Genomic DNA, 26,966 nt, shown 5'->3' on the forward strand with positions numbered 1-26,966 from the left:
CACTTCCACAAACACACTCGCTCACGCACACTCACGTACACATATGCATACAGGCATGCACACACTCACTCATGCACACACTCAAACGTGCACACACACACACACTGAAACATGCACATACACTCAAACACGCATGGTCACATTCACAAGCACACACTCACTCGCACACTCATGCATACACACACACACTCAAACTCAAACACACATACACAAACACACACTCACTCACGCACACACATGCATACACGCACACACACATACACAAACACACACTCAATCACGCACACACATGCATACACATGGACGCACTGACACATGCACACACACAAACTCACATGTAAATGAACAGCGGAATGAACCGCCAACTATTCCAACTGCAACCCAGAACTGGGAAACACCCATACACACTCATCCACTACAGTCAATTTAGTTCATCAATTCACCTATAGCACGTGTGTTTTGAGTGTGTGTGTTTATGTAAATCTGTATGTATGAGGGTGTGTGCATGAATGTGTGTGTATATCTCTATGCGTATATGTGTGTATGAGGGGGTGTGCTTGTGTAAGTGTGTGTGTACATGAGTGTGTATATGTTTTTGTATGTTTGAAGGTGTGTGCATGAGTGTGTGTTTGTATATATCTGCATCCATATATCTGTGTATGTATGAATATGTGTCTGTCTATAAGTGTGTGTGTGTATGCGTATATGTGTGCATGAGCATGTATGTGTAAGTGTGTGTGTACATGAGTGTGTATATGTTTTTGTATGTTTGAGGGTGTGTGTGTGTTTGTGTATATCTGCATGCATATATCTATGTATGAAGGTGTGTCCGTGTATAAGTGTGTGTGTGTCTATGCATATATGTGAGCATGAGCATGTATGTGTAAGTGTGTGTGTACATGAGTGTGTATATGTTTTTGTATGTTTGAGGGTGTGTGTGTGTGTTTGTGTATATCTGCATGCATATATCTATGTATGAAGGTGTGTCCGTGTATAAGTGTGTGTGTGTCTATGCATATATGTGAGCATGAGCATGTATGTGCAAGTGTGTGTGTACATGAGTGTGTGTTTATGTTTGAGGATGTGTGCATGAATGTGTGTGTGTGTGTGTGTGTATCTGTATGCATATATGTATGAGGATGTGTTCTTGTGTAAGTGTGTGTGTGTCTGTATGTGTATATATGTGCGTGAGTATGTGTGTGTGTGTGTGTATATCTGTATCTGTATTTGTGTGTGTGTGCATGTCTGAATGTGTATAAGTGTGCACTGGTGTATGTGCGCAAGAGTGTTTATGTACTTATGAGGGTGTGTGTGTGTGTGTGTTAACAGCATCAGAACACACAGATTACCCTGAAATGAAGCAGTATGTCAGTGTGTGTGTGTTGTATCTGGAGTGTGTGTGCATGTGTGTGTGTGTGTGTGTGTGTGTATATTGATTCCTCTCAGCAGAGGCAGGAGCTTCAGTCAGTTCAGACGAGCAGGAATAAATAGAGCAGCGTGAAGACGGAGGCGGGAAAACACACACCATCATCAGCACAGAGCCACACATGAGTCACCGCCGCCATCTTTATTTTGAAGAGTAAAAAAAGTGACAGATGGGGGATAAACGCTGAGCGATGACATCATCAGAGCACTGTTCACACAAATCAAACACTTGATCAACACGAGCCGAGGAAAAGAAGAGTTTAAGGATCTGGTGTAAAACCAAGAAACCAAACACACACACACACACACGCACTCTTCAGCATTATAACAAGGTGTGATGCTCTAAGGCCACTGTGGGTGCTTTACTGAAGCGTCACACACATCAAACAGGAAGAAACACAACTCATGTAGAGTTCAAGACCACCCAAAATTACTGTCAGCAAATCACTGGCAGGCCTCCCTCCAGCACTGACTCTGTGTGTGTGTCTGTGTGTGTGTGGGTGTACAGCATTTTTGAGACAATTTGCTGGTCTGAACGTTCAGTGAAGGTGTTTCTGTGTGTGTGTGTGTGTGTGTGAGAGAGAATATTTTCTGGTCTAAACTGTCAGTAAAGGTGTGTGTGTGTGTGTGATTTTGTGTGTGTTTTAATAACTTACAGTGTGTATGAGACTATTGTGTGGTCTGTACTTTCAGTGAAGGTGTTTCTGTGTGTGTGTGTGAGAGAGAGAATATTTTCTGGTCTAAACTGTAAGTAAAGGTGTGTGTGTGTGTGTGTGTGATTTTGTGTGTATGAGACTATTATCTGGTCTGTACTTTCAGTATAGGTGTGTGTGTGTGTGTTTTTTATAAACCCACAGCGTGTATGAGACTATTGTGTGGTCTGTACTTTCCGTAAAACGTGTGTGTGTTTTCTAAACCTCCAGTGTGTATGAAAATATTTGCTGGTCTGTACTGTTAGTGAATAAGTGTGTGTGTGAGTTTTTATAAACCTACAGTGCGTATGAGACTATTGTGTGGTCTGTACTTTCAGTGAAGGTGTGTGTGTGTGTGTGTCTTAACCCACAGTGTGTATGAGACTATTGTGTGGTCTGTACTTTCAGTAAAACGTGTGTGTGTGTGTGTGTGTGTTTTTATAAACCTACAGTGTGTATGAGACTATTGTGTGGTCTGTACTTTCAGTGAAGGTGTGTGTGTGTCTTTTATTAACCCACAGTGTGTATGCGACTATTGTGTGGTCTGTACTTTCCGTAAAACGTGTGTGTGTGTGTGTTTTTATAAACCTACATTGTGTATGAGACTATTGGGTGGTCTGTACTTTCAGTGAAGGTGTGTGTGTGTTTTCTGAACCTACAGTGTATGGGATAATTTGTAATTATGGATCATTTTAAGGTGTTTTTGTGTGTGTATGTCGGTTCCTGTACGTGTGTGTGTTTTCTAAACCTGCTGTGTGTGAGATGATTATCAGTCCTTTTCTGCTCTTTCTGTCAAGGTGTGTGTGTGTGTTTTCTAAACCTACATTGTGTGTGAGATAATTATCTAGTGTATGTTATCTTTTGTATGTGTGTGTGTGTGTGTATGTTTGTTTTCTAAACCTACAGTGTGTATGAGTGTTTGTGTGTATTTGAGTGCATGCTTGTATGCTTGTTAGTGTCTGTAAGATAATTTGCTGGTTTGTACTTTCAGTAAATGTGTGTTTGTGTGTATTTGTGTGCATATGTGTGTGTGTGTTTAAACTTGCAGTGTGTTAATTTGCTGGTCAGAAGGTGTGCGTGTGTATGTGTGTGTCTGTATGTGCATGTGTGTGTCAATTTGCTGGTCTGAAGGTATGTATCCTTGTATGTGTGTGTGTGTGTGTGTGTGTGTATTTGTCTGTGTCTGTTTTCTAAACTTACAGTGTGTGTGAGATAATTATCTGGTTTGTCATTTCAGTGAGGGTGTTTGTGTGTATTTGTGTGCACATTTGTATGTGTGTGTGTGTTTCCTAAACCTACAGTGTGTATGAAATCCTTTTCAGGTCAGTACTGTCAGTGAAAGTGTGTGTGAGTGTGTGTCAATTTCTTGGTCAGAATGTGTTTTTGTGTGTGTGTGTTTTTTAAACCTTCAGTGTGTATGACAATATTTGCCGGTCAGTATTGTCAGTGTGTGTGTTACTCCAGGACAGTTGTGTGTTTCCGCGCACCTCCTCCTCCAGCAGAGAGTGTGAGCTCCTGCAGGATCTTGGCTCTGATGTGTTCTTGTGCTAACAGTGTCTTTACGGCCTGTACCTGCGTCCGCACGGGCTCTCCTTCCCAATCCATCCTGCTCTGAGCACACACACACCCTATTACACACACAGACACACACATATCATCATCATCATGTGAGAGTGAAACAGGTGGGCAGGCAGAACACACACACACACACACACACACACACACACTGAGCTCATCATAGAGTGTTTGTTTTGGGCTTCAGGCCTGCAGTCAGTCTAAGCAGTTCTTAAGCGTTCTGATTGACAGCCGTCCTGCCGCTCAGAGGAAAGCGAAAGTAGCATCGCATGTTCACACTCTGCGCTGCGCTTCAGAGCGTGTCCTTCGGGGCGGGCCGGGGATCTGGCGCCCGCTGGAGGCTCAGTGGTGCTGGGTCAGGGCTCCGCTGGGTCATTTGGTGCTGTTGAGTTTGCTGTGGGCCTGGTCTGTGTGCGCGGCGCCGTTCTGCTGGGTCTCCTCCATGTACTGCTGCACGGCCCGCAGCACCGCATCCTCCACCAGACGCTTGCTCAGACTCAACAGCTCCTCATCGTCCGGCGCCGACGACGCTTTCTTAACACCTGCGCACACACACACACACACAGGGCTGTTGATACGAGCGCCACACATCTGATGTGACACGGGTAAGTCAAACCATAATAAATAAATAAGCGCTCATTTATACCCTTTTCCACCAGTGCTGGTTCAGAGCCTCGTTTAAAATCAGTGTTTCTTATGTAGCACCACAACATTGCTGGGCTAGATGTAAAAACTAGTGGTGGGCCGTTATCGGCGATAAAATGCTGAAAGCACTTCACGTAAACACCTTAAGTTTATTATTGTCTATTATGGCATGTAAGCGTAGTCAGTAGTGTCTTCGAAGTAAGAGAAAGATCCAGAAGGGCATCCTGCTGATTTGATTCAGAAGGGCACTTTTTTTGTCAGACGGCTCAACGGTCAGGTATACATCCGCGCTAAAATATCAAGGTGAAAGTCATCATAGCTTGCGTAGAATAGACCCAGCTCCCAACACAACTTTGAGAAACTGTATTGTGTACATATAAAATTAACTGAAACTAACTAAAATTATAGCTAAAAACTCCTTCGTTTTCGTATTTGTGAATGTATTTAATACATAATCTTACTGTAAGCCTTTTAGAAGTAAATCTAACCCGCGCTGCAGGTGTTTGACCCGTACGGCACCTCAGAGTCTAGTCCTGCTGCCATTGGCCAGAACGAGCCGGTTCTCCTCCAGTCATCCTCGCTGTTGCTCCCGCGACAAAAACAACGAGTGGACATCACAACAGCACGGTGACAGCATTAAATACAGTGACTTAAAACTATTACTTTAAAACCTTTGTACCAAATAATGGGTTTTATCTCTGTATCGCGATCGCAATTGAATCTTTTTAACCGGATCTTCTAAGTGATCCGGTTGAACTAGTTCACCTGAATCATTTGAAACGATTCGCATCTCCGTTAAGCACTCGTCCTTAAACTACTCACTTTTTAACAAGCCTAATACCCGCTCTAACTCTAAATCATCCAATATATACTCTTATTCGGTTATTAGAACAGTGGCATTACACTAAGATCAAATTTGAGAAGCGGTTAACCGATAATACTGCGCATGCGTGATTCAGTACAAACAGTAGCACAAACAGTACAGGACAGCCTGCTGTGAATGAACAAATCTAGAATAACAACACCGCGGGTAAACCGAGGGCTTAAATGAGAGGATCTGGTGAAACGTACGTTTATTTCATAACAGAAAATCGTAATGGAGTTTAAATAGGTGAATCATGCTTCAGTTGGGTTGCAAAACTTTACTGTAAGACATTTTTCAGTTCATGGTGATGTTTTAACTGACTGAAATTACTATTGGTGACTACATAATGTTGAATCACTACTGTGTATCTAATCTCAGAATCAGCCTTGCACACATATTGTACTTAAGGCTGCTGTCTTGTAGGCTGTGTACTTGAATTTGAGGATGGGTATGGTAGTTAGTGGTAGATGATAGTGTTCATGTGTCCTCTAAATACAGGTTTCAAGAAATGTATGGCTGAGTTTTTGTAATACAATATTTATTCTGATGATTTTGAATCTTGCACCTAACAAATATCCTCATTTAGAAAAAAAAAACTAAAACTAATACTGAAACTAATAAAAACTAAACTAAAACTAAGTCATTTCAAAATATAGAAACTAATAAAAACTAGTAAATCTCCCTCTAAAACTAATTAAAACTAACTAAATTAGAAAACAAAAAGTCAAAACGCAAAAGAAACTAAAACTAATGAAAAATCCAAAACGATTATAACCTTGATCCTAATCCATAATGATATTAGATCATTTATACTTTAAATGTAATGTTTGAACAGCCTGTTTTCAGCCATATTGTGTTGATTTTTGTTGAAGTCACAGTTTTAACTAGTAGGTGTCTCCAGCATGTGGTGCTTCAAGTGCTTTGAAACAGTAAATCATTTTGCTAACCCATCGGTTCAACTGTTTCAAAGCTTTTGTATCACTAGCTTGCATACTGGGAAAGAGGAAAAGTATTCGTGGCTCTACGGTGGCTCTCTAGTTTTTTTTTTTTTAAGTCTCTCCTGAACCGACAATAGCTCTGGCTCTGAACTAGCACCATGGGAACAGTTAATCGTAAACCATCACAGTTAGCAGCTAATGCTAACTCAGCCTTCAGATATGGCAAGAGTTATATAAACAGGGAAATCAACAGGAATGATGAAGGGATGCACAGATATAGATCATTTCACCGATACAATCACTAACAATCCTTAAGGGTCAGTAAGACTCTTAAATGTTTGGGCAGCTTCCTGTTTGTGGCAGTCGTGATACATTAGATTTTTTCAAAACAACTGCATTCATGGGAATTAGAAACGTTTCTAACATTAATTCTATACTGTTACTTTTGGTCATTTTAAAGCATCCTGGCTGAATTAACCCTTTCACATGTGAGTTTTGAATACTCCAGCTGACCCTCCTGCGTGAGTTTGTTTTGTGATCGTTACTTAGAATCTATTGAGTTCTGAAGTTCCGATGTCGACACGTCAAGTTTGTCACATGACCCACCAGCCCCGATGATCTATGTATATATCGTATTTTGTTTTGCCCTTTTCTCTAAATATTGACAAAAGTTCTAATTATATTGTGACTTTTCTTATACTCTGATTCTCAAAATGTGCTAGAACATATATTTAGTCTTTTAAACAGCTTAATGATGGTATTATTTGTTATATGACGGGTAATGGGTACCGTCGTTGTTGCTAGAAGGGATACAGCTGCGATCGGAAGTTAATGATAAATATATATTATTTATTAAATTACGGATTAATTGTCTTTTATCAGCAAGATGGGATACAGCAGAGGATACTCACGTCAAAATGATATTTTATTAGATTCTATTGACGCGAGTATCCTCAGCTGTATCCCATTTAGACTTCACCCTCTCCTGCAGCATGGTGAAGTCTAGATGGGATACAGCTGAGAATACTTAGGTCAATATTGCATAATTCTTTGTGACACTGTACAACAAATAACATGTTTAAATTACTGTGAGGGTTGGGTTTAGGGTTGAGGGGGGTCAGATGCTAATAAAATACAATTAATGTGTAATTTAATACGTATTATTAATACTCCTCGTTAACTTCAGATCGTAGCTGTATCCCTTCTAGCAACAACCGCAGGAGAGCTCTGAGGTGCTGGATTTACACCATGTTTATTCATAATTTTCTGCTGAAATACATGAAGGTAAGAAATTGTTTATCTGGGAGAGGAATAGAGAAGATATTCTAGCAACATAAACAGTGTGTATCTTACGTGAACAATGCACATCATCCAGTTATACTGAAAAATAATAATTATTGCGGTCTGCATGGACATTGGTGTGTATTTTACGAACCTTAAATGGTACGTTTTGCTTGTAGTTATGTGTTTGTGAATGTCTGATACCTAAAATAAATGTTTTTTGTTTGAAAGCATGGACAAATTGTGATTTATGACAAGCACTGCGCACCTCTTTCTGTGCCTCAGCTCGAGCTGTCAGATTAGAATTTTAGCAGTTGATGGCGTACGCTCTGAATGTTCTAATCACACCGGTGTGATCGTACGCTTCAGGGACCAGCCAAGGCTGATCACACCGGTGTGATTGTACACTTCAGGGACTAGCCAAGGCTGATCACACCGGTGTGATCGTACACTTCAGACACCAGCCAAGGCTGATCACACCGGTGTGATCGTACGCTTCAGACACCAGCCAAGGCTGATCACACTGGTGTGATCGTACGCTTCAGGGACCAGCCAAGGCTGATCACACCGGTGTGATTGTACACGTGAAAGGGTTAATTATTGAATAAACAAAAAAATAACTAAATTTTTTTTTTAAAATACAGAAAACATTATCCTGACCCCAAACTTTAGGACTGTACTGTTTGATGTCTGACACTGCATTTACAGTGCTGTTTTTCAAAAGAGCATTCATTCATTCATTCATTTAATATATGTTAATATTTTTCGATATATACAGTTGACGTCAAAATTATTCACCCTCCTGTGCAGTTTTTTCCCTTTCAATTATTTTCCAAATGATGTTCAACAGAGTAAGGAATTTTTCTCAGTATTTCCTGTAATATTTTTTCTTCTGGAGAAAGTCTTATTTGCTTTATTTCAACTAGAATAAAAGCAGTTTTAGGTCAATATTATTAGCCCTCTTAAGCAATATTTGTTTTCAATAGTCTACAGAACAAACCATCATTTTACAATGACTTGCCTAATTACCCTAACTTAAGCCGAATTAACCTAGTAAAGCCTTTAAATGTCACTTTAAGCTGTATAGAAATGTCAAAGATAAAACAAATCAGTTATTAGAAATGAGTTATTAAAACTATTATGTGTATAAAAATCTCTCCCTTAAGCAGAAATTAGGAGAAAAATATACAGGAGTGCTAATAATTCTGACTTTAACTGTGTATATATATATAGTGCATCCCTGCAGTAAGGGGTAAGGTGATGGTATTGACACACAGTGGGGTGAATCTGCATCTATCCCCCCCTCAGTAGTAGGCAGTGAGGGTTGAAGCACTGTACACTACACACACAGTGAAGGAGGAACACGTACTTGTCCGTGCGGCACGCTGCCTGCTTTGCACAAGATCTGCAAGATAAACAACACATTCATGAGCCTGAAGAGTTCTTCGACAAGCACAAAGCAGCAGGACGAGGCTCTGATTCACTCTGTGTTCAATCACGGACACACGCTTCACTCTCAATCACAGCACAGCAGAGTCTGATTCAGAGGCGGCGTGATGATCATGACCAAAGAGGTCATTGCTGATTAGTTCCCATCATACTGTAGTTACAGTTATTAACGCTAAATCTGTACAATGAATGTTTTAATAACACCACATACACCTTGATGATTAGGGAAACAGAATAGAGGATCCAAATGCAGCTTATTTGTTATAAAGAGTCAGTTTTGAGATTAAAGCAGACGGGTCAAACCCAACCCAAAAGAGTAATCCACAAAACAGGCAAAGGTCTGGGATAAATAATAAAGTAAAGGAATCAAACTTTTCATTTCAAAAACATCCAGGTCATGTGACTAAAGCGATTCAAAGCATCTGTGATTTCACAAGCATTTCAAGACCCGGCGAATCTGTGTTGGATTGACATGGTCAGAAACAAAGGGCCTTATTATACACGCAAGATTTGTTGCTATTTTCAGACCAGCGCAACCCTAATTTTCACGTTTTGCACCATATTGTTTGAATAACAAATCTATTTGCGCCACTTTGTGGACTCATGGGTGTGCTGGTCTATAAAGGAGATGTGTTAAGGCACATTGTTGGTGTGTTGCTATTTTGAGAAACTGAAATAGACCGCACCATTGACCAACTAAAAGCTGCTCTAAAGTCCAGCGCAGAGCGCGTTAGTTATGCACCTATGCAGGTCCAAACGCTTACACATTGCTGAATACACACAGGATGTACAGCAATACACAAATATCTCTACAGATGAACAAACATTAAAGGATTAAAATGTTACAAACATGATTATTTTCTACATAACACCACAGTCTTCTTCACTAGTCTTCTTTTCTCACTAATGAAGCGTTCAGTTTTTCCTCTTAAAATCCGCCATGTGAATAGCAAATCCGCTAAAGGGAATGAGAGATGAGCCTCTGTTTGGTTTAATGCACGTTGTGCTCAAAACACACCCAAGCACAACCGTGTTAGACCATGCGCCGGGGTCCAGAGCGTATTTTTCCATCCTTAAAATAGCAAAAGTGGATTCGAACACACCCCTTACTCTTTAGCACCATGCGCTTTAGACTTTGCACCTAGATCGTTAAAATAGATCCTAAAATCACTATCGCTCATATAGCCTAGTGCAGTGTTTCTCAACCCTGTTCCTGAAGGCACACCAGCAGTACACATTTTCAAAATCTCCCTAATCAAACACACCTGAATCAGCTGATCAGAAGATTAGAAGAGACTTCAAAACCTGAAATGAATAGGTCAGATAAGGGAGACATCCAAAATATGTACTGTTGGTGTGCCTCCAGGAACAGGGTTTGAAACACTGGCCTAGTGGTCCGTGCCTGTGCATATATAGCAACAGAGGTCCATTAAATCTGAAATAATTCAAAACTGTGATCTGATGTCTCTTATTAATGTTAATTCTTTATGAGCAAAATAACACACACAGTTGAAGTCAGTATTATTAGCTCTCCTATTTTCTGTTTAACGGTGAGAAGATTTTCCAACACATTTATAAACAACAGTTTTAATAACTCATTTCTAATAATTCATTTCTCATTTCTTGTTCACAGCTGACACAATGGCTGTCTGTTGTCCATTAATCATCCACAGAAACAAACAAACAAACACACACGCACACACCCACATAACATCTCTGTCATTTTACAGCAAAGACATCACATGCTAAACTTTCTCGTCTTTTCCAACCTTCAGTTTCATATTCAAAACACTGCTCAGTTTTAGCATCAGAAAAAATGAGGCACACTCAAAACACATTAAAATAAGAGAGCGGTGGCTTAGGGGTTACGACTGTTGACTCACAGCAAGAAGGTGGTTGGTTCGAGTCCCGGCTGGGTCAGTTGGCGTTTCTGTGTGGAGTTTGCGTGTTCTCGAGGTGTTGGTGTGGGTTTCCTCTGGGTGCTCTGATTTCCCCCACAGTCCAAACACATGCGGGAATTGATTAACTAAATTGGCCGTAGTGTATGAGTGTGTATGTGTGAATAATGAGTGTGTTTTATGAGTGAGAATTATGGGTGTTTCCCAATGCTGGATTGCAGCTGGAAGGGCATCTGCTGTGTAAAACATATGCTGGAATAGTTGGCGGTTCATTCTGCTAAATGAACCCTTTGTGCTGGTCTGCCGGTAAACCTGTTGGGCTTTATTCTGAGATAACAACCTCCTGAATGTACTTTATTACATGTATTAAAGTTCAGTATCGTAGTTACATGGTTGTAAATGCATTTACAGTTGTCATTCATTTGCATTACTTTAACCTTTCTCTTTACTGTCAAGGCATTTGTCAAGCATTTATCCCCCCCCCCCCCCCCCCCCCCCCCTCCCCCATCTATCCCTTGTCATCCTCTTTAGTCACAAAATGAAATATTCATTTATTCAGTTTCTTTTCGGCTTAGTCCATTTATTAAACTTGGTCACCACAGCAGAAGGAAACGCCAACTTATCCAGCATATGTTTTACACAGCGGATGCCCTTGTAGCTGCAACCCATCACTGGGAAACACCCATACACACTCATTCTCACACAAACACTACGGACAATTTAGCCTTCCCAATTCTCCTATAGCACATGTCTTTGGACTTGTGTGGGAAACCGGAGCACCCGGAGGAAACCCACGCCAACACGGGGAGAACATGCAAACTCCACACAGAAACGCCAACTGACCCAGCCGGGGCTCGAACCAGCGACCTTCTTGCTGTGAGATAAGTGTGCTACCCACTGCGCCACTGTACTGTCCCACGAACTGAAATATGGTCACCCTAAATGAACTTTAATGTCTGACAGAGCTTCTGAAGGGCAGGTTTTAGAGATCTCATAATCACTGGTGTTTTCCACTGAAGGCATTTCCTCAGGAAGCCTCATCTCCTGTCTGCAGATCTCACAGAGGGTTTCTGATGGAGACGCTGATCCCACCTAGAGTTCTCTAATCAGCCTGTGTTTCCCATCCAGGAACAATGTGCGTTAAGGATGGTCAGTGTGTGTCTTCCGCCCACTTCAAAAAGCAAAAAAAACAAAACTAAATGCCTCGCTATTTCAGGAGCTCGTTTACAGTGAAATGGTTCTGGTGAGCAGCCAGAGAGTCTCTCAGAACGGCACTATATTAAACAGCCTGGCAGCTAAAGCTGTCATAGCAGACTAATGCCAAATTTACCAATAAAGCTAGCATAGAAGCGCTTCTGAAGTGGTGTCTATATAAAAATATATTTCCCAAGTGCAGTTTAAACAAGCAAAAAATCCTGAAGAATCTTCTGAAAGTCCCCATGAACCCTCCATGTTGATTCTGTTAGCTCACATTGCTAGTTTTGTGGTGAACAATTGATCTGTGCATGTCATTAAGGACAGCAATAGTTTGCCCTTTAAAACTGAAATCTGAAAATGCACTTCCTGTTGTTTTAAGATAAATTCTCAGATTAGGTCTGTCTGAGGTATTGGGCGGGGCTAACATACTTAACCACGCCCCTCCAGCTGTCAGTTTTGACAACAAACAGAAATGATGAGCAGGAGGAGTCTGTTAGTTTATAATAACTCTCCACAGACCCTTCTCCCCATCTTTCAGAATGAAACGCCTACTTTACTACATCCAATCAGCTCGCAGTAGGAAAAACAAGCCACACCCACTGTTTTCTCCTTTAATATTCTGTTTATATAGGAACTGTGTCACAATATGAACAAAAATATTAATGAAAAGGTCGCAGCTTCCAGTTCATGCGGACTTTAAAGAAGATAAATAATCTCATCATATAAAGATGTGATACTCAGCCATGCAATTTTCAAGTTTCTTTTTATTTTATCAGCTCTTCTGTTCATCAGTCACCTATATAATCTTTGATAAAAATAGATTTATACGTAGTACTTTTTACATCTCACACAGCGCTCTCCTGTCAGCCATACGCCACAGAAATACAATTAGAAGACGTAGGGTTACACAGTTATTTATTAGACTCTTTATTTTAATGTGATAAGTAATCTACTAGTCAGCCCATAATTAAATAGTTTCAAGACATTAAAAGGCCGTGAAATATTAAGTCTACTTAAGTAAAATACACAGATAAGCCACCCAGCAAAAACCCTTGTCATCATGGTATAATAATAATAGACAATTTTTGGAGCTATACATATATATACGCTATATATTTGGAGAAATATACAAACTAAATAATATATATTAAATAATAATACAGCCATGTAGCACTGACAGCACTTGGCTATATACTTTCAATGTCTGTCAATTCAACAAACTGTAAAACTCCAAGCTGCCATTTTTTAAAACTAAATTTTACAGATTTTTTTATGCGTATGCAACAACGTTACATTATTTAGCTTTGGAGCATTAGTATACAGTATACACTGCGAGTCACGACAAGAACTGACCGATCAGTTTCAGCTTGTATGGAATATACACATCTCAGTAGACTAATTACCTTAGACAAACACAGAACTGCTTTTTAATTTTCTCCATAAATAAAACTTGTATCAGAGCTGCAGCAATGTTTTGTCAGCTTGTCATCCTCAGTGGCGCCCAAAGAAATTTTTCTTAGGGGGTGGCCAGATGAGGCCACACCAAATCTTGGGGTGGCACACACACACAAAAAAAGAATTGTGTTTATATTGTGAATAGTAATAACTCTTAAAATATTGCAATTTTAATTGCAACACACACAAACATACAAACACACTCATCTCATTCACACAAAAAAATCAGATATGCACACAATCAAACAAACACACATGCACACACACACACACACATGCACACACACAAGCGCACAGCACTTTGAGCCTAGGACTGATATCTTTGTGAGTGTGTCCTTGGGGAACAACTGGTAACAAGGTAATCAAATCTGAACACACACACACACACACGCACGCACACACACACACACACACACACACACACACACACACACACACACACACACACACACACACACACACACACACACACACACGCAGAGTTCAAGGCTGGTCTCTCTGCCATCCTTCAGTAGATCTCACAGAAACAGAAGATACACAGAGCGAATGTGGGATTATGGTTACCGACACTGAAACAATCTGAAGCTGTTATATAACATCAATCTAACATAATAAAAACGTTTGCATTCTGCCTTTCAGCTGCTCAACCGCCTCGACCCTGCAGACTCTTCCAGAAAACCCCAGCATCCAGCAACACATCATTCAGTTCAGCATCCTTCAGTCTAATCAAAGACCGCAGGCATCGTGCAGATTACTGTTCTAATACAGCTCTGACCCAAATCTGTACGCCTTACAACAGTCTTTATTTAAAACATGTCTCTTTTTACATTATGATGCAGTGTGTAGCTGTTGATTTATCACTGTCCTAAAAACACTCGATGCAACACTACAGCCTAGCATAGAGTGCTGTTAAACACTAGCCTAGAGCAGCATCTGTAGTTAAACACTAGCCTAGAGCACCGTCTGCTGTTAAACACTAGCCTAGAGCGCCGTCTGCTGTTAAAAACCTAGAGCACCATCTGCTGTTAAACACTAGCCTAGAGTGCCGTCTGCTTTAAACATTAGCATAGAGCGCCATCTGCTGTTTAAAACTAGACTAGAGTGCCATCTGCTGCTAAACATTAGCATAGAGCACAATCTGATGTTAAAAACTAGCCAGAGCGCCGTCTGCTGATAAAACTAGCCTAAAGCGCCTTCTGCTGTTAAACACTAGCGTAGAGCATCATGTGCTGATACAAACTAGCCTAGAGCGCTGTCTGCTGTTAAACACTAGCATAGAGTGCCATCTGCTGTTCAACACTAGCATAGAGCATCATGTGCTGATAAAAACTAGCCTAGAGCGTCGTCTGGTGTTAAACACTAGCATAGAGCCCCATCTGCTGTTAAAAACTAGCCTTGAGCTCCACCTGCTGTTAAAAACTAGCCTAGAGCATCGTTTGCTGACTAAAACTAGCTTAGAGCACCGTCTGCTGTTAAACACTAGCATAGAGCATCATGTGCTGATAAAAACTAGCCTAGAGCGCCGTCTGCTGTTAAACACTAGCGTAGAGCATCATGTGCTGTTAAACACCAGCATAGAGTGCCATCTGCTGTTCAACAATAGCATAGAGCATCATGTGCTGATTAAAAACTAGCCAAGAGCGTTGTCTGCTGTTAAACACTAGCATAGAGCACTGTCTGCTGTTAAAAACTAGCCTAGAGCATCGTTTGCTGACTAAAACTAGCCTAGAGCACTGTATGCTGTTAAACACTAGCATAGAGCACGTCTGCTGTTAAACACTAGCACAGAGTGCCATCTTCTGTTCAACACTAGCATAGAGCATCATGTGCTGATAAAAACTAGCCTAAAGCATAATCTGCAGTTAAACACTAGCCTAGAGCACGTCTGCTGTTAAAAACTAGCCTAGATCATCGTTTGCTGACTAAAACTTGCCTAGAGCGCCGTCTGCGGTTAAACACTAGCTTTGAGGGCGTCTGCTGTTAAACACTAGCATAGAGCATCATTTGCTGATGAAAACTAGCCTAGAGCGCCATCTGCTGTTCAACACTAGCATAGAGCATCATGTGCTGATACAAACTAGCCTAGAGCATCGTCTGCGGTTAAACACTAGCCTAGAGCACCGTTTGCTGCTAAAAACTAGCCTTGAAGGCCGTCTGCTGTTAAAACTAGCCTAGAACATCAGTTGCTGTTAAACACTAGCCTAGAGCGCAATCTGCTGTTAAATGCTCACTAGCATCTGACATGCCCCACCCTCTTCTTCTCATTGGCTGTTTATATGATGCGCTGGACCTCAGCCACGCACACTGGCAGAGCTTTGAAAAAAACTAAACACTATTGGCTGTTTTTCCAAAAAGGGGAGGAGCTACTGTATGCCCCGCCCTCTCTTCATGTTTCAGTTGAGATTACATCGAACATCGAATAAAAACATGCACATTTCAACGCACTTCACGACCCCTTTAAACCTCGTTAACATTAAAAGCACATGACTGACGAGTCTTATTTCTAACGTTTATGTTTAAACTACATATTTGCTAATTATTTTACCTTCAAGATCTGAGGTGAACTATCTGCTGGCGCCTTCTGTATGGCAATAAATGACTGTATCATGGTGTTCAAACTCATATTAGTAACATTCAACACTGAAAAGCCCATCATCGGTACCTGAGGGGATCATTGCCATAGTAGTTTATGCAGTTGATCTGCTGGGATGTCACAGGAAATAGAAAGTGTTTTTAAAATAGGAATTTTGTATATTGGATAGGACAAAAACTCAATTTAACATAAAAAAAGATAATTATGTGACCACAAATGAACAATTCCAGGGTTTGTTTGAAAGTGTAGCCAGACTACCTCTTCGCTACTCTTGTTTGGTCCGCTTTTGGTGCGCACGCGAGTACGACTGACACTATGTGAAAGCACAAAATTGTTTGCCTGCATTAGTTCAGCACATCAGCCAACATAGATCTCAACACACATCTCTGAAACCAAGCAGATGGACATGCTGTTTTCATCCAAAAACCCTGAACGATTTTAGTATGGATGCTGAAATACGAGCAAGAATCAATCCAGAAAAGCAATAAGACGGCAACGAAGTAACCTGACTCTGTTCCAAGCGGTTTTGTTTTCCCTGATTGTTGAGTGGAGAAAAGTGATGCTGATATTTATTTGACTTCTTTTAGATTAAAATATGTTATGCAACATTAAAACATGGCTGATAGCATGGGTGTCGATAGACCCCATTTACTAGGGCACGTGCCCCAGTGAAAATTGCCAGTGACTCAGTAAATGCTTTGAGATATGATTTACTTTATATGCAAGTGTATTTATTAAGAGTGGTAATCCCAGAATAAAGACATTATTCTCTATATGCAACCGCTGGTGAAAGCAATGCAGCTTAAGCAAAAAGCAAACTGAGCATGTGCGTAAAAATAAACATACACGCGCGCCTCATGCACCACTCCTGCTTGACATTGACATGCTGCTCTGCTCCCGGTGTACATTTACATGTAGTCATTTAGCAGACGCTTTTATCCAAAGCGACTTACAAATGAGGACAAGGAAGCAATTTACACAACTATAAGAGCAGCAGTGAATAAGTGCTATAGACAAGTTTCAGGAGTGTAAAGTCTAAGAAGCAAAGCATTAGTAATGTTTTCTTTTTTTTGGTTTTTTTTGAGAGAGTGTGTACAGTTCGTGGTATAGCCAGAGAGGCAGTTACAGATTAGGAAGGAAAGTGGAGACTAAACAGTTGAGTTTTTAGTGGTTTCTTGAAGACAGCAAGTGACTCTGCTGTTCTGATGTAGTTAGGGAGTTCATTCCACCAACTGGGCAGATTGAATGTGAGAGTTCGGGAAAGTGATTTCTTCCCTCTTAGGGATGGAACCACGAGGCGACGTTCATTCACAGAACGCAAGTTTCTGGAGGGCACATAAATCTGCAGGAGTGAGAGCAGATAAGAAGGAGCAAAGCCAGAGGTCGCTTTGTAAGCAAACATCAGAGCTTTGAATTTGATGCGAGCAGCAACTGGCAGCCAGTGCAAACGGGTGAGTAGCGGAGTGACATGTGCTCTTTTGGGTTCATCAAAGACCACTCGTGCTGCTGCGTTCTGAAGCAGCTGAAGAGGTTTTATAGAGTTAGCTGGAAGCCCGGCTAGTAGAGAGTTGCAATAATCCAGTTTAGAGAACAAGAGCTTGAACAATGAGTTGAGCTGTATGTTCAGATAGGAAGGGTCGGACCTTTCTGATGTTATAGAGTGCGAATCTGCAAGATCGAGCATTTCTAGAAATGTGCTCAGAGAAGTAAGTCCCGGTTGTGCACATGCACGCCGAAAAAATAGCCGCACTACTCATGCGTTGTGACACCGGCATAACAGTCTTTTATGCAAGTCGACAAAACAGTTTAAATAATATGACGGTGATCTTACTTAGACCTTACTTAGATTGCTCGTGATAGATTTTTGTATGAAGCAAAAAGGAGGGATGAGGAGTCAGGGAGGTAAGATTTAAGATTTATTCTCGGCCATGAGTCGGCTATAAGACAACACACAACTGATAATTCTATAAAACTTCTTTTATTTGTATTCAATAGATTTGTCTATAGAGTTTCAGTCTAATGAAATTAATATTCTTGCAATATATTTCCTAAATTATCTTAGCATCGCTCCAGTTGTGTCTTTAGATTGTTGTCCAGTTACACTTAGGATTAATTTCTGTTATTTATTTAGGATAATAATTGTATAATAACAATACTGTTAGATATATATATAATTTTTTGCGGGGGAGCTGTGCCCCAGTAGAGCTTCATGTCTAGCAACGCCCCTAGCTGATAGCCTGCATTAGTAGTACTGATGTGTTCTTTTCCCAGAAATACTATGAAACATATTGGATATAACATTAGTAAAAATTAGGGCTCTCAAAATTAGCGCGTTAATGCACGTGATTAATTTTAAATATTTAACGTGTTAAAAAGACGACGCAAATATTGCAGTTTTTTTAAATTTCCTGTTGTGGCCGACATGTGTTTAAGGACGGCGCGTGCATAGAGGCGACCTAGGCGGCCGCCTTGGGCAGCAGAATAGTGAGCGAACCCCCCGGTCCTAACTTTCATCCACGAACCGGTCACTTTCGGGTTGATTGGCGTGATTGCCATTTGCCTAGAGCGCCAGTTCAGCTTGCTCTGGCCGTGCGTGTGTTTAATGTGCAAAGAAATTTGGATAAGACTAAGGACGCGCTTTTAGAAGGAAAGTTTCAGTATAAAACAATTAATGTCGCATCAGCAGGTAATCCAGCGTTTCCTCCAGAGTTTCATGCAATTTCGGCTGTTTCCTTTTTAATCTTTAGACTTTAACTGCAGTTCAGCAGTTCACTCTCATTCAGCATATTTACATTCAGGATGTTTTAATGGAATTTGTTACCTCATGGCGAACGGAAAAGAAAAACCTTCGCATTTGGGGACTCGCGTGATCCTTTAAGGTAATCAAAAATGATAGACTCTTAATCAGAGTATCTTAATCATAAAAGCGGAGTATCGGTGTCCATGTAAATGTACTGTAGTGAAAGTGGCAAATGAAGTCGCAAGCTGTCAAAGACAACCCTATTCTCTGCCTTTAAGCTACTTCCATGAGCCCTCACATTTCAAGCTTGACGTGTGTCCCCCCATACATGCAACTTTTTGTAAAGCGTCTGCTTCACGTTGCCAGAATCCTTGCTGGTAAAATACAGCCATACTTTGGAACGCTTAGTTTAAGCAAATTTGATGAACGTGATTGTGCGTGTTGATGAATCTGAAGGGATCCCTTGCTCACCGGGTCCGCTGTACTGCGCGTCGTCATTATGTGTGTGTGTGTGTGTGTGTGTTTGTAGTTCACTTTGAATCCAACATGGAAATCACTTTTGTTTGTTATTGGCCTTGATTGTTTTGAAATTCACATGGCACCTAAATGCCTGTGTTTTTATTCCTGTAATAAATACGGCGTTAGGTGATTAATCATGATTAATTAAAAAAAAGTGTGATTAAATATGTAATTTTTTAATCCTTTGACAGCCCTAGTAAAAATATTTGATCTCATATCCAATTTAGGCACTCTATCCATTTTTCTTGAATATCGCACAGGCCAACTGTGTGTGTTTGTGTTTGACAGAGGGCCATGCTGTGTGTAAATGTCTGTCATTTATCTGCATCCCACAGCTTTAACACAAACCTCAGTGTGTCACACACATACACACACACTCGCTGAGCTCTCGCTGTGACCTGCGGCCTCATAAACACACTGTATTTCAGAGTCTCAGGAGCTCTTCCCATCGTTCACCTCTCCTACACACACACTCTCCTCCTTTATGTAAGTAGGCCACGGGTGTGTGTGTGTGTGTGTGCTGCATCCGCAATCCTCTTGTCACACACAGCTCCAGATAAACAATGGCGAATCGCGGTCCTGCGGGGCCCCGAAGGCCCTTCAACTCCACGCATACTAATCACAGTCATGCTGAGTTCAAGTGCACAAAGACTGTACCTCCATATAAGCGTTTGATATTGTGACTTTCATGCTGGATAGCACACACTCTTCGAAATAAACATTCAAGAGAGCATTTACACAGCAGTGAAGCAGAACTATTTCTAGCTCCACAAAGAACCTTTCAGTGAATATTGCTCAAAAGAATACATTTTTTGTTAAAAACATTTTTAGAATCAAAATAAATTATTGAATATTAAATTAAAATCATTAATAAAGTTAGGAAAGGTTTAAGTGAATTATATAAGTGTTCGTAGTGAGCTGTTTACATTATCCTTATGATACAAAGGCCAACCTACAAGATCAAATGCAATAGAGCTCATCTCAATGAGGATTGGACTGTGCTGTTAAACACTAGCCTAGAGCGCCATCTGCTGTTATAAACTAGCCTAGAGCACCTTCTGCTGTTAAACACTAGCCTAGAGCGCCATCTGCTGTTATAAACTAGCCTAGAGCGCCTTCTGCTGTTAAACACTAGCCTAGAGCACCGTCTGCTGTAAAACACTAGTCTAGAGCTCCTTCTGCTGTTATAAACTAGCCTAGAGCGCCATCTGCTGTTATAAACTAGCCTAGAGCGCCTTCTGCTGTTAAACACTAGCCAAGAGCGCCATCTGCTGTTATAAACTAGCCTAGAGCGCCATCTGCTGTTATAAACTAGCCTAGAGTGCCATCTGCTGTTATAAACTAGCGTAGAGCGTCATCTGCTGTTATAAACTAGCCTAGAGTGCTATCTGCTGTTATAAACTAGTCTAGAGCACCATCTGCTGTTAAACACTAGCCTAGAGCGTCATCTGCTGTAAAACACTAGTCTAGAGCTCCTTCTGCTGTTATAAACTAGCCTAGAGCGCCATCTGCTGTTATAAACTAGCCTAGAGCGCCTTCTGCTGTTAAACACTAGCCAAGAGCGCCATCTGCTGTTATAAACTAGCCTAGAGCGCCATCTGCTGTTATAAACTAGCCTAGAGTGCCATCTGCTGTTATAAACTAGCGTAGAGCGTCATCTGCTGTTATAAACTAGCCTAGAGTGCCATCTGCTGTTATAAACTAGCGTAGAGCGTCATCTGCTGTTATAAACTAGCCTAGAGCGCCATCTGCTGTTATAAACTAGCCTAGAGTGCCATCTGCTGTTATAAACTAGCGTAGAGCGTCATCTGCTGTTATAAACTAGCCTAGAGTGCTATCTGCTGTTAAACACTAGCCTAGAGCGGCATCTGCTGTTAAAAACTAGCCTAGAGCGGCATCTGCTGTTAAACACTAGTCTAGAGCGCCATCTGCTGTTATAAACTAGCCTAGAGTGACATCTGCTGTTAAAAAGTAGTCTAGAGGGCTGTGTGCTGGTAAAACTCACCTGGAGCCCTTTCTGCTGTTCAAAAATAGCCTAGGGCAACATTTTAAAAGCCGTTCGCTGTTAAACACTAGCCTAGAGCGGCATCTGCTGTTAAACACTAGCCTAGAGCATCATCTGCTGTTAAACATTAGCCTAGAGCATCATCTGCTGTTAAACACTAATCTAGAGTGCAGTCTGCTGTTCAGAATTAGCCTAGAGCGCCATCTGCTGTTATAAACTAGCTGTTTCTGTTGTTACAAAACAGCGTATAGCACAATTTCTGGTTAAAAACTAGCCTACACAGTCACCGTTTTTGGCATAGCTCTACCCAACATCACAGCTCTGTATCATCGAGATTTGCTCGTAATTCAAATGTTTCTGTTACCACCTGAAGGTCACATGACACTGCATATGGGAAACAGACACAACTGAGAGGACCAAAGGAGAATGAACACGAGATGCATAAAAAGACAAAGGAGAACTACAACTCCTAGACAACATCGTGAAAGACAGACACTTCTTTCCACCAAAACCCTCTCCCTCTACAGCCTGATGGAGTCTCATTAAAGACAGAGAGAGTTCATTTTCACAACAGAATAAAGCACGTGCTGCTGCCATCCCATCATATCTCATCCATGCAAAAATCAGATCTGATCCTTAGCCTAAAGCTAGACTGGAGCATTATTAAATCCAGATCTCAATCAGGCCTTTTTGTGGTCTGGTGATGCTATCTAATTGTATTATTAAATCCAGCTGTGGTTGTTTCAGGTGACTGTGATTGCTGCCATACTTTTTATTGCCACAAGGGGGACCAAAATAAAGAGGCACTGCTTCAAACACGTATGCCTTTAACTTTCACTTTCAAATTTCAAAAGACAATTAATCACATAATCAAAATGACTTCTTAGACAATTAATCTCATAATCACAACTGCTTCTTAGACAATCGCATAATAGTAATTACTCAGACAACCGCATAATAGTAATTACTCAGACAATCGCATAATAGTAATTACTCAGACAACCGCATAATAGTAATTACTCAGACAACCGCATAATAGTAATTACTCAGACAACCGCATAATAGTAATTACTCAGACAATCGCATAATAGTAATTACTCAGACAATCGCATAATAGTAATTACTCAGACAATCGCATAATAGTAATTACTCAGACAACCGCATAATAGTAATTACTCAGACAATCGCATAATCGCAATTACTTAGACAATTTCATAATCGCAATTACTCAGACAATCGCATAATCGCAATTACTTAGACAATTTCATAATCGCAATTACTTAGACAATCGCATAATCGCAATTACTTAGACAATTGCATAATCGTAATTACTCAGACAATCGCATAATCGCAATTACTTAGACAATCTCATAATCGTAATTACTCAGACAATCGCATAATCGCAATTACTTAGACAATCTCATAATCGTAATTACTCAGACAATCGCATAATCGCAATTACTATTTTGCAATTAATATTTCTTAGACAATTAATCATAATGAATTCTAAGACAATGAATTGCATAATCACAATTACTTCCTAGACAATTAATCGTATATTTGCAATTAAGTCTTACACAGTTAATCGCAATTACTTCTTAGACAATTACTCGCATAATCACAATTACTTTCTAGACAATTAAGCTCATAATGCAATCCCTTCTTAGACAATTAATTGTAATTACTTCTTAGACATTTAATCGCATAGTCACAGATACGTCTTAGACAATTAATAGAATATCCAAAATTACTTCTTAGACAATTAATCGCAATTACTTAGGCAATTAATCGCAATTACTTAGGCAATTAATCGCAATTACATATCAGACAAATAATCACAATTACTCAGACAACTAATCACAATCAAAATAACATCTTAGACTATTAATCGCACAAGCGCAATTCCTTCTTAGACAATTAATCGCATAATCGCAATTACTTAGACAATTAATCGCAATTACATATTAGACAACATACTCACATACATACTCAGACAACTAATCACAATCAAAATAACATCTTAGACAATTAATCGCACAAGCGCAATTACATCTTAGACAAATAATCGCAATTACCTAGACAACTAATCACACAATCTAAATTACTGAGACAATCAATTGCAATTACTCATTAGACAATCGAATAATCGCAATAACTTCCTAGACAAATAATCGCACAAGCGCAATTACATCTTAGACAAATAATTTCAATTACCTAGACAACTAATTACACAATGTAAATTACTGAGACAATCAATCGCATAATCGCAATTACTCATTAGACAATCGCATAATCGCAATTCCTTCTTAGACAATTAATCGCATAATCGCAATTACTTCTTAGACAAATAATCACAATTACTCAGACAACTAATCACAATCAAAATAACATCTTAGACAAATAATCGCAATTACCTAGACAACTAATCACACAATCTAAATTACTGAGACAATCAATCACATAATCGCAATTACTTATAAGACAATCGAATAATCGCAATAACTTCCTAGACTATTAATCGCATAATCGCAATTCCTTCTAAGACAATTAATCGCAATTCCTTCTTAGACAATCGCATTTCTCACACAATTAATCGCACAAACGCAATTACTTCTCAGACAAATAATCATTGAACAAAAAAGGTAATAATCATGACAGCTCGACACATGACCATCAGAGGCGCCCACGTGCAGACAATCCCACCACACAGACCCCAGCAGAGCAGAAATCACCACAGATCATCATCATCATCAAAGCGCACACCATTCACTCACTCACTCACTCAAACATACAGACAGCGATGTTTCCACCCGCAGCCCTGCGATCAGACGCTCGCGACGCTCACCAGCAGAGAAGCACACAAGATCTCGGGATATTTTTCAGACACTTACTGAGCTTATCCTGGGGTCGAGAGAGAGGGAAGCAGCACAACTGCCCCATCACAGCATACACACACACACACACACACACACACACCGCAGTCTTCAGACAGAGGAGCGCTGAGATCCAGCCATGCTGACAGCGGCACACACACACACACACAGACAGAGAGACAGAGCGTGTGACTGCCTCTCGCTCCACTGCGATTATGCAAGCGTGTGTGTGTGTGTGTGTGTGTGTGTGTGGAGGGGGGCTGGTGGGAGATTGGCCGACTCAAGCTCCTCCTCCATCCTCATGCCAGCTTGAATAATTGCTCTGGAATGGACAGCGGCTTATTCCTGTGTGTGTGTGTGTGTGTGTGTGTGTGTGTGTGTGTGTGTGTGCGCGAGAGAGAGATCAGCGAACTGGAACAGCCCTTAAAAACACACATCTGGCTGCTGCTCACACACTGAATCCAGGACAGCGGATTTCTGCACAAATAAAAACAGCTGTTTGTGTTTGTTTGTGTGCTTGTGTGTGTGCACATGTGTGCATGTTTGAGTGTGTGTGTGTGTGTGCATGTATTTTTGTCTTTTTTTGTGTGCATGTTTGTGTGTGTGTGTTTGTATGCGTGCTTGTGTGTGTGTGTGTGTGTATTGTTGTCTGTTTTGTGTGCATGCCTGTGTGTGTGCTTGTGTGTGCGTGTGTGTATGTTTGAGTGTGTGTGTGTATTTTTGTCTTTTTTGTGTGCATGTTTGTATGTGTGTGTTTGTGTGGGCATGTTTGTGTTTGTTTGAGTGTGTGTGAGTGTGTGAATTTTTGTGTGCATTTTTGTCTAATTTTGTGTGTGTGTGTGTATGTTTGAGTGTGTGTTTTTGTGTGTGTATTTGTGTGTGCATATTTGTGTGCATTTTTGTCTGATTTTGTGTGTGTGTGTGTATGTTTGAGTGTGCGTGTTTTTGTGTGTGTATTTGTATGTGTGCATTTGTATGTGTGTGTGTTTGTGTGTGGATGTGCGCTTGTGTGCATTTATGCGTGTTTTTTATTTGTGCTTGTGTGTGTTTGTTTGTGTGTGCATGTGTGTGTGTGGTGTGCATGTATGTGTGTGTGTGTTTGTGTGTGTTTTTTATTTGTGCTTGTGTGCATTTGTATGTGTGTGTGTTTGTGTGCACTTGTGTGTATTTATGCGTGTCTGTGTTTGCGTGTGTTTTTATTTGTGCTTGTGTGTTTGTTTGTGTGTGTGTGTATTTATGTGTGTCTGCGTGTGTTTTTATTTGTGCTTGTGTGTGTGTGTGTGTGAATGTATGTGTGTTTTTTATTTGTGCTTGTGTGTTTGTATTTGTATGTGTTTGTTTGTGTGTGCATCTGTGTGTGTGGTGTGCATGTATGTATGTGTGTGTGTGCGCACTTGTGTGTATTTATGCGTGTGTGTGTTTGCGTGTGTTTTTATTTGTTCTTGTGTGTGCTTGTTTGTATGTGAATGTGTGTATGTATGCGTTTGTGTGTGTATTTGTATGTGTGCATGTGTGAGTTTTGGTGTGTGTGTATTTGTATGTGTGCATTTGTATGTGTGTGCATCTATACGCGTGCGTATGTGGATGTGTGTTTATGTGTATGCTTTTATGTTTATGTGTGTGTGTAAGTGTTTGTGTATGTATATATATATGCGTCGGTGTGTGTTTATATGTTTATGTGTGTATATAAATATGTGTGTATTTGTGCTCGCTTCATTAGTCATCATTTAATCTTCCATCAAATACTCTGTCAGTGAACTGAGCTGATATTAGAGCTGACAGTGACTGTGAGTCTTCACATCGGTAATTACACCACCACACTAAATAACCACTGATCAGCTTTTACCATTCATTAACAATCACGGTATTCTCCACAAACGACTTGAGACGTTCATCTGGAGCAAAGATCAGACTGACATGAGTTACAGGACACACACACACACACACACACACACACACACACACACACACACACACACACACACACACACACACACACACACACACACACGCACATACACAGTTTCAGTGATTTCAGCAAATGTTCTTTAATCTTCTTCCCTCCTTTACTAATGATTGTGTCCAAACCGAATCATGTTCTCCATTATATTACAGTGATGAGACTCATCATTGAGGACAATTACAATTCAATTAGAATCAGACATCAGGACACATTACACTAATGAGCAGTTTTGAGGAAAACCTGGCGTCCGTCTTATAGTTCAGATTCATTAACCATTCCACTAAATCTGAATAATCCACAGTGCTTCAAAACCACAGGACAGGAAGAGCTAGATAAACTTATGTCTACACTACCTGACAGACGTCTTGTCTTTGATCCCAGTTGTAAGAGCAACAAATATTAACTTGACTTCTAGTTGATCTGGAAAAGTGTCAGAAGGTGCTCAATCATCACTAATACTGCAGAAGACCTACAGGAACCTACATGAAGCCAAGATTCTCACAGAAATCAGTCAAGTTTGGTGAAGGAAAAATCATGGTTTGGGGTTACATTCAGTATGGGGGTGTGCGAGAGATCTGCAGAGTGGATGATCAACATCAACAGCCTGAGGTATCAAGACATTTGTGCTGCCCATTACATTACAAACCACAGGAGAGGGCAAATTCTCCAGCAGGATAGCGCTCCTTCTCATACTTCAGCCTCCACAACAAAGCTCCTGAAAGCAGAGAAGGTCAAGCTGCTCCAGGATTGGCCAGCCCAGTCACCAGACATGAACATTATTGAGCACGTCTGATGTAAGATGAAGGAGAAGGCGTTGAAGATGAATCTAAAGAATCTTGATGAACTCTGGGAG

General features: G+C 40.5%; 1 protein-coding gene across 1 annotated transcript in view; it reads right to left on the reverse strand.

Moving 5' to 3' along the window:
* Positions 1–1,548: 1,548 nt before the first annotated feature.
* Positions 1,549–26,966, reverse strand: part of LOC130247879 (A-kinase anchor protein 7-like) — a 66,212-nt gene continuing 40,794 nt past the window's right edge. Inside the window, 2 exon segments of the mRNA XM_056481367.1 lie at positions 1,549–4,234; positions 8,791–8,826. Coding sequence (XP_056337342.1) covers positions 4,065–4,234; positions 8,791–8,826 — 206 coding nt within the window. The 3' untranslated portion in view covers positions 1,549–4,064.

Source organism: Danio aesculapii, chromosome 20 (assembly GCF_903798145.1).
Source record: "Danio aesculapii chromosome 20, fDanAes4.1, whole genome shotgun sequence".
Classification (NCBI taxonomy): Eukaryota; Metazoa; Chordata; class Actinopteri; order Cypriniformes; family Danionidae; genus Danio; species Danio aesculapii.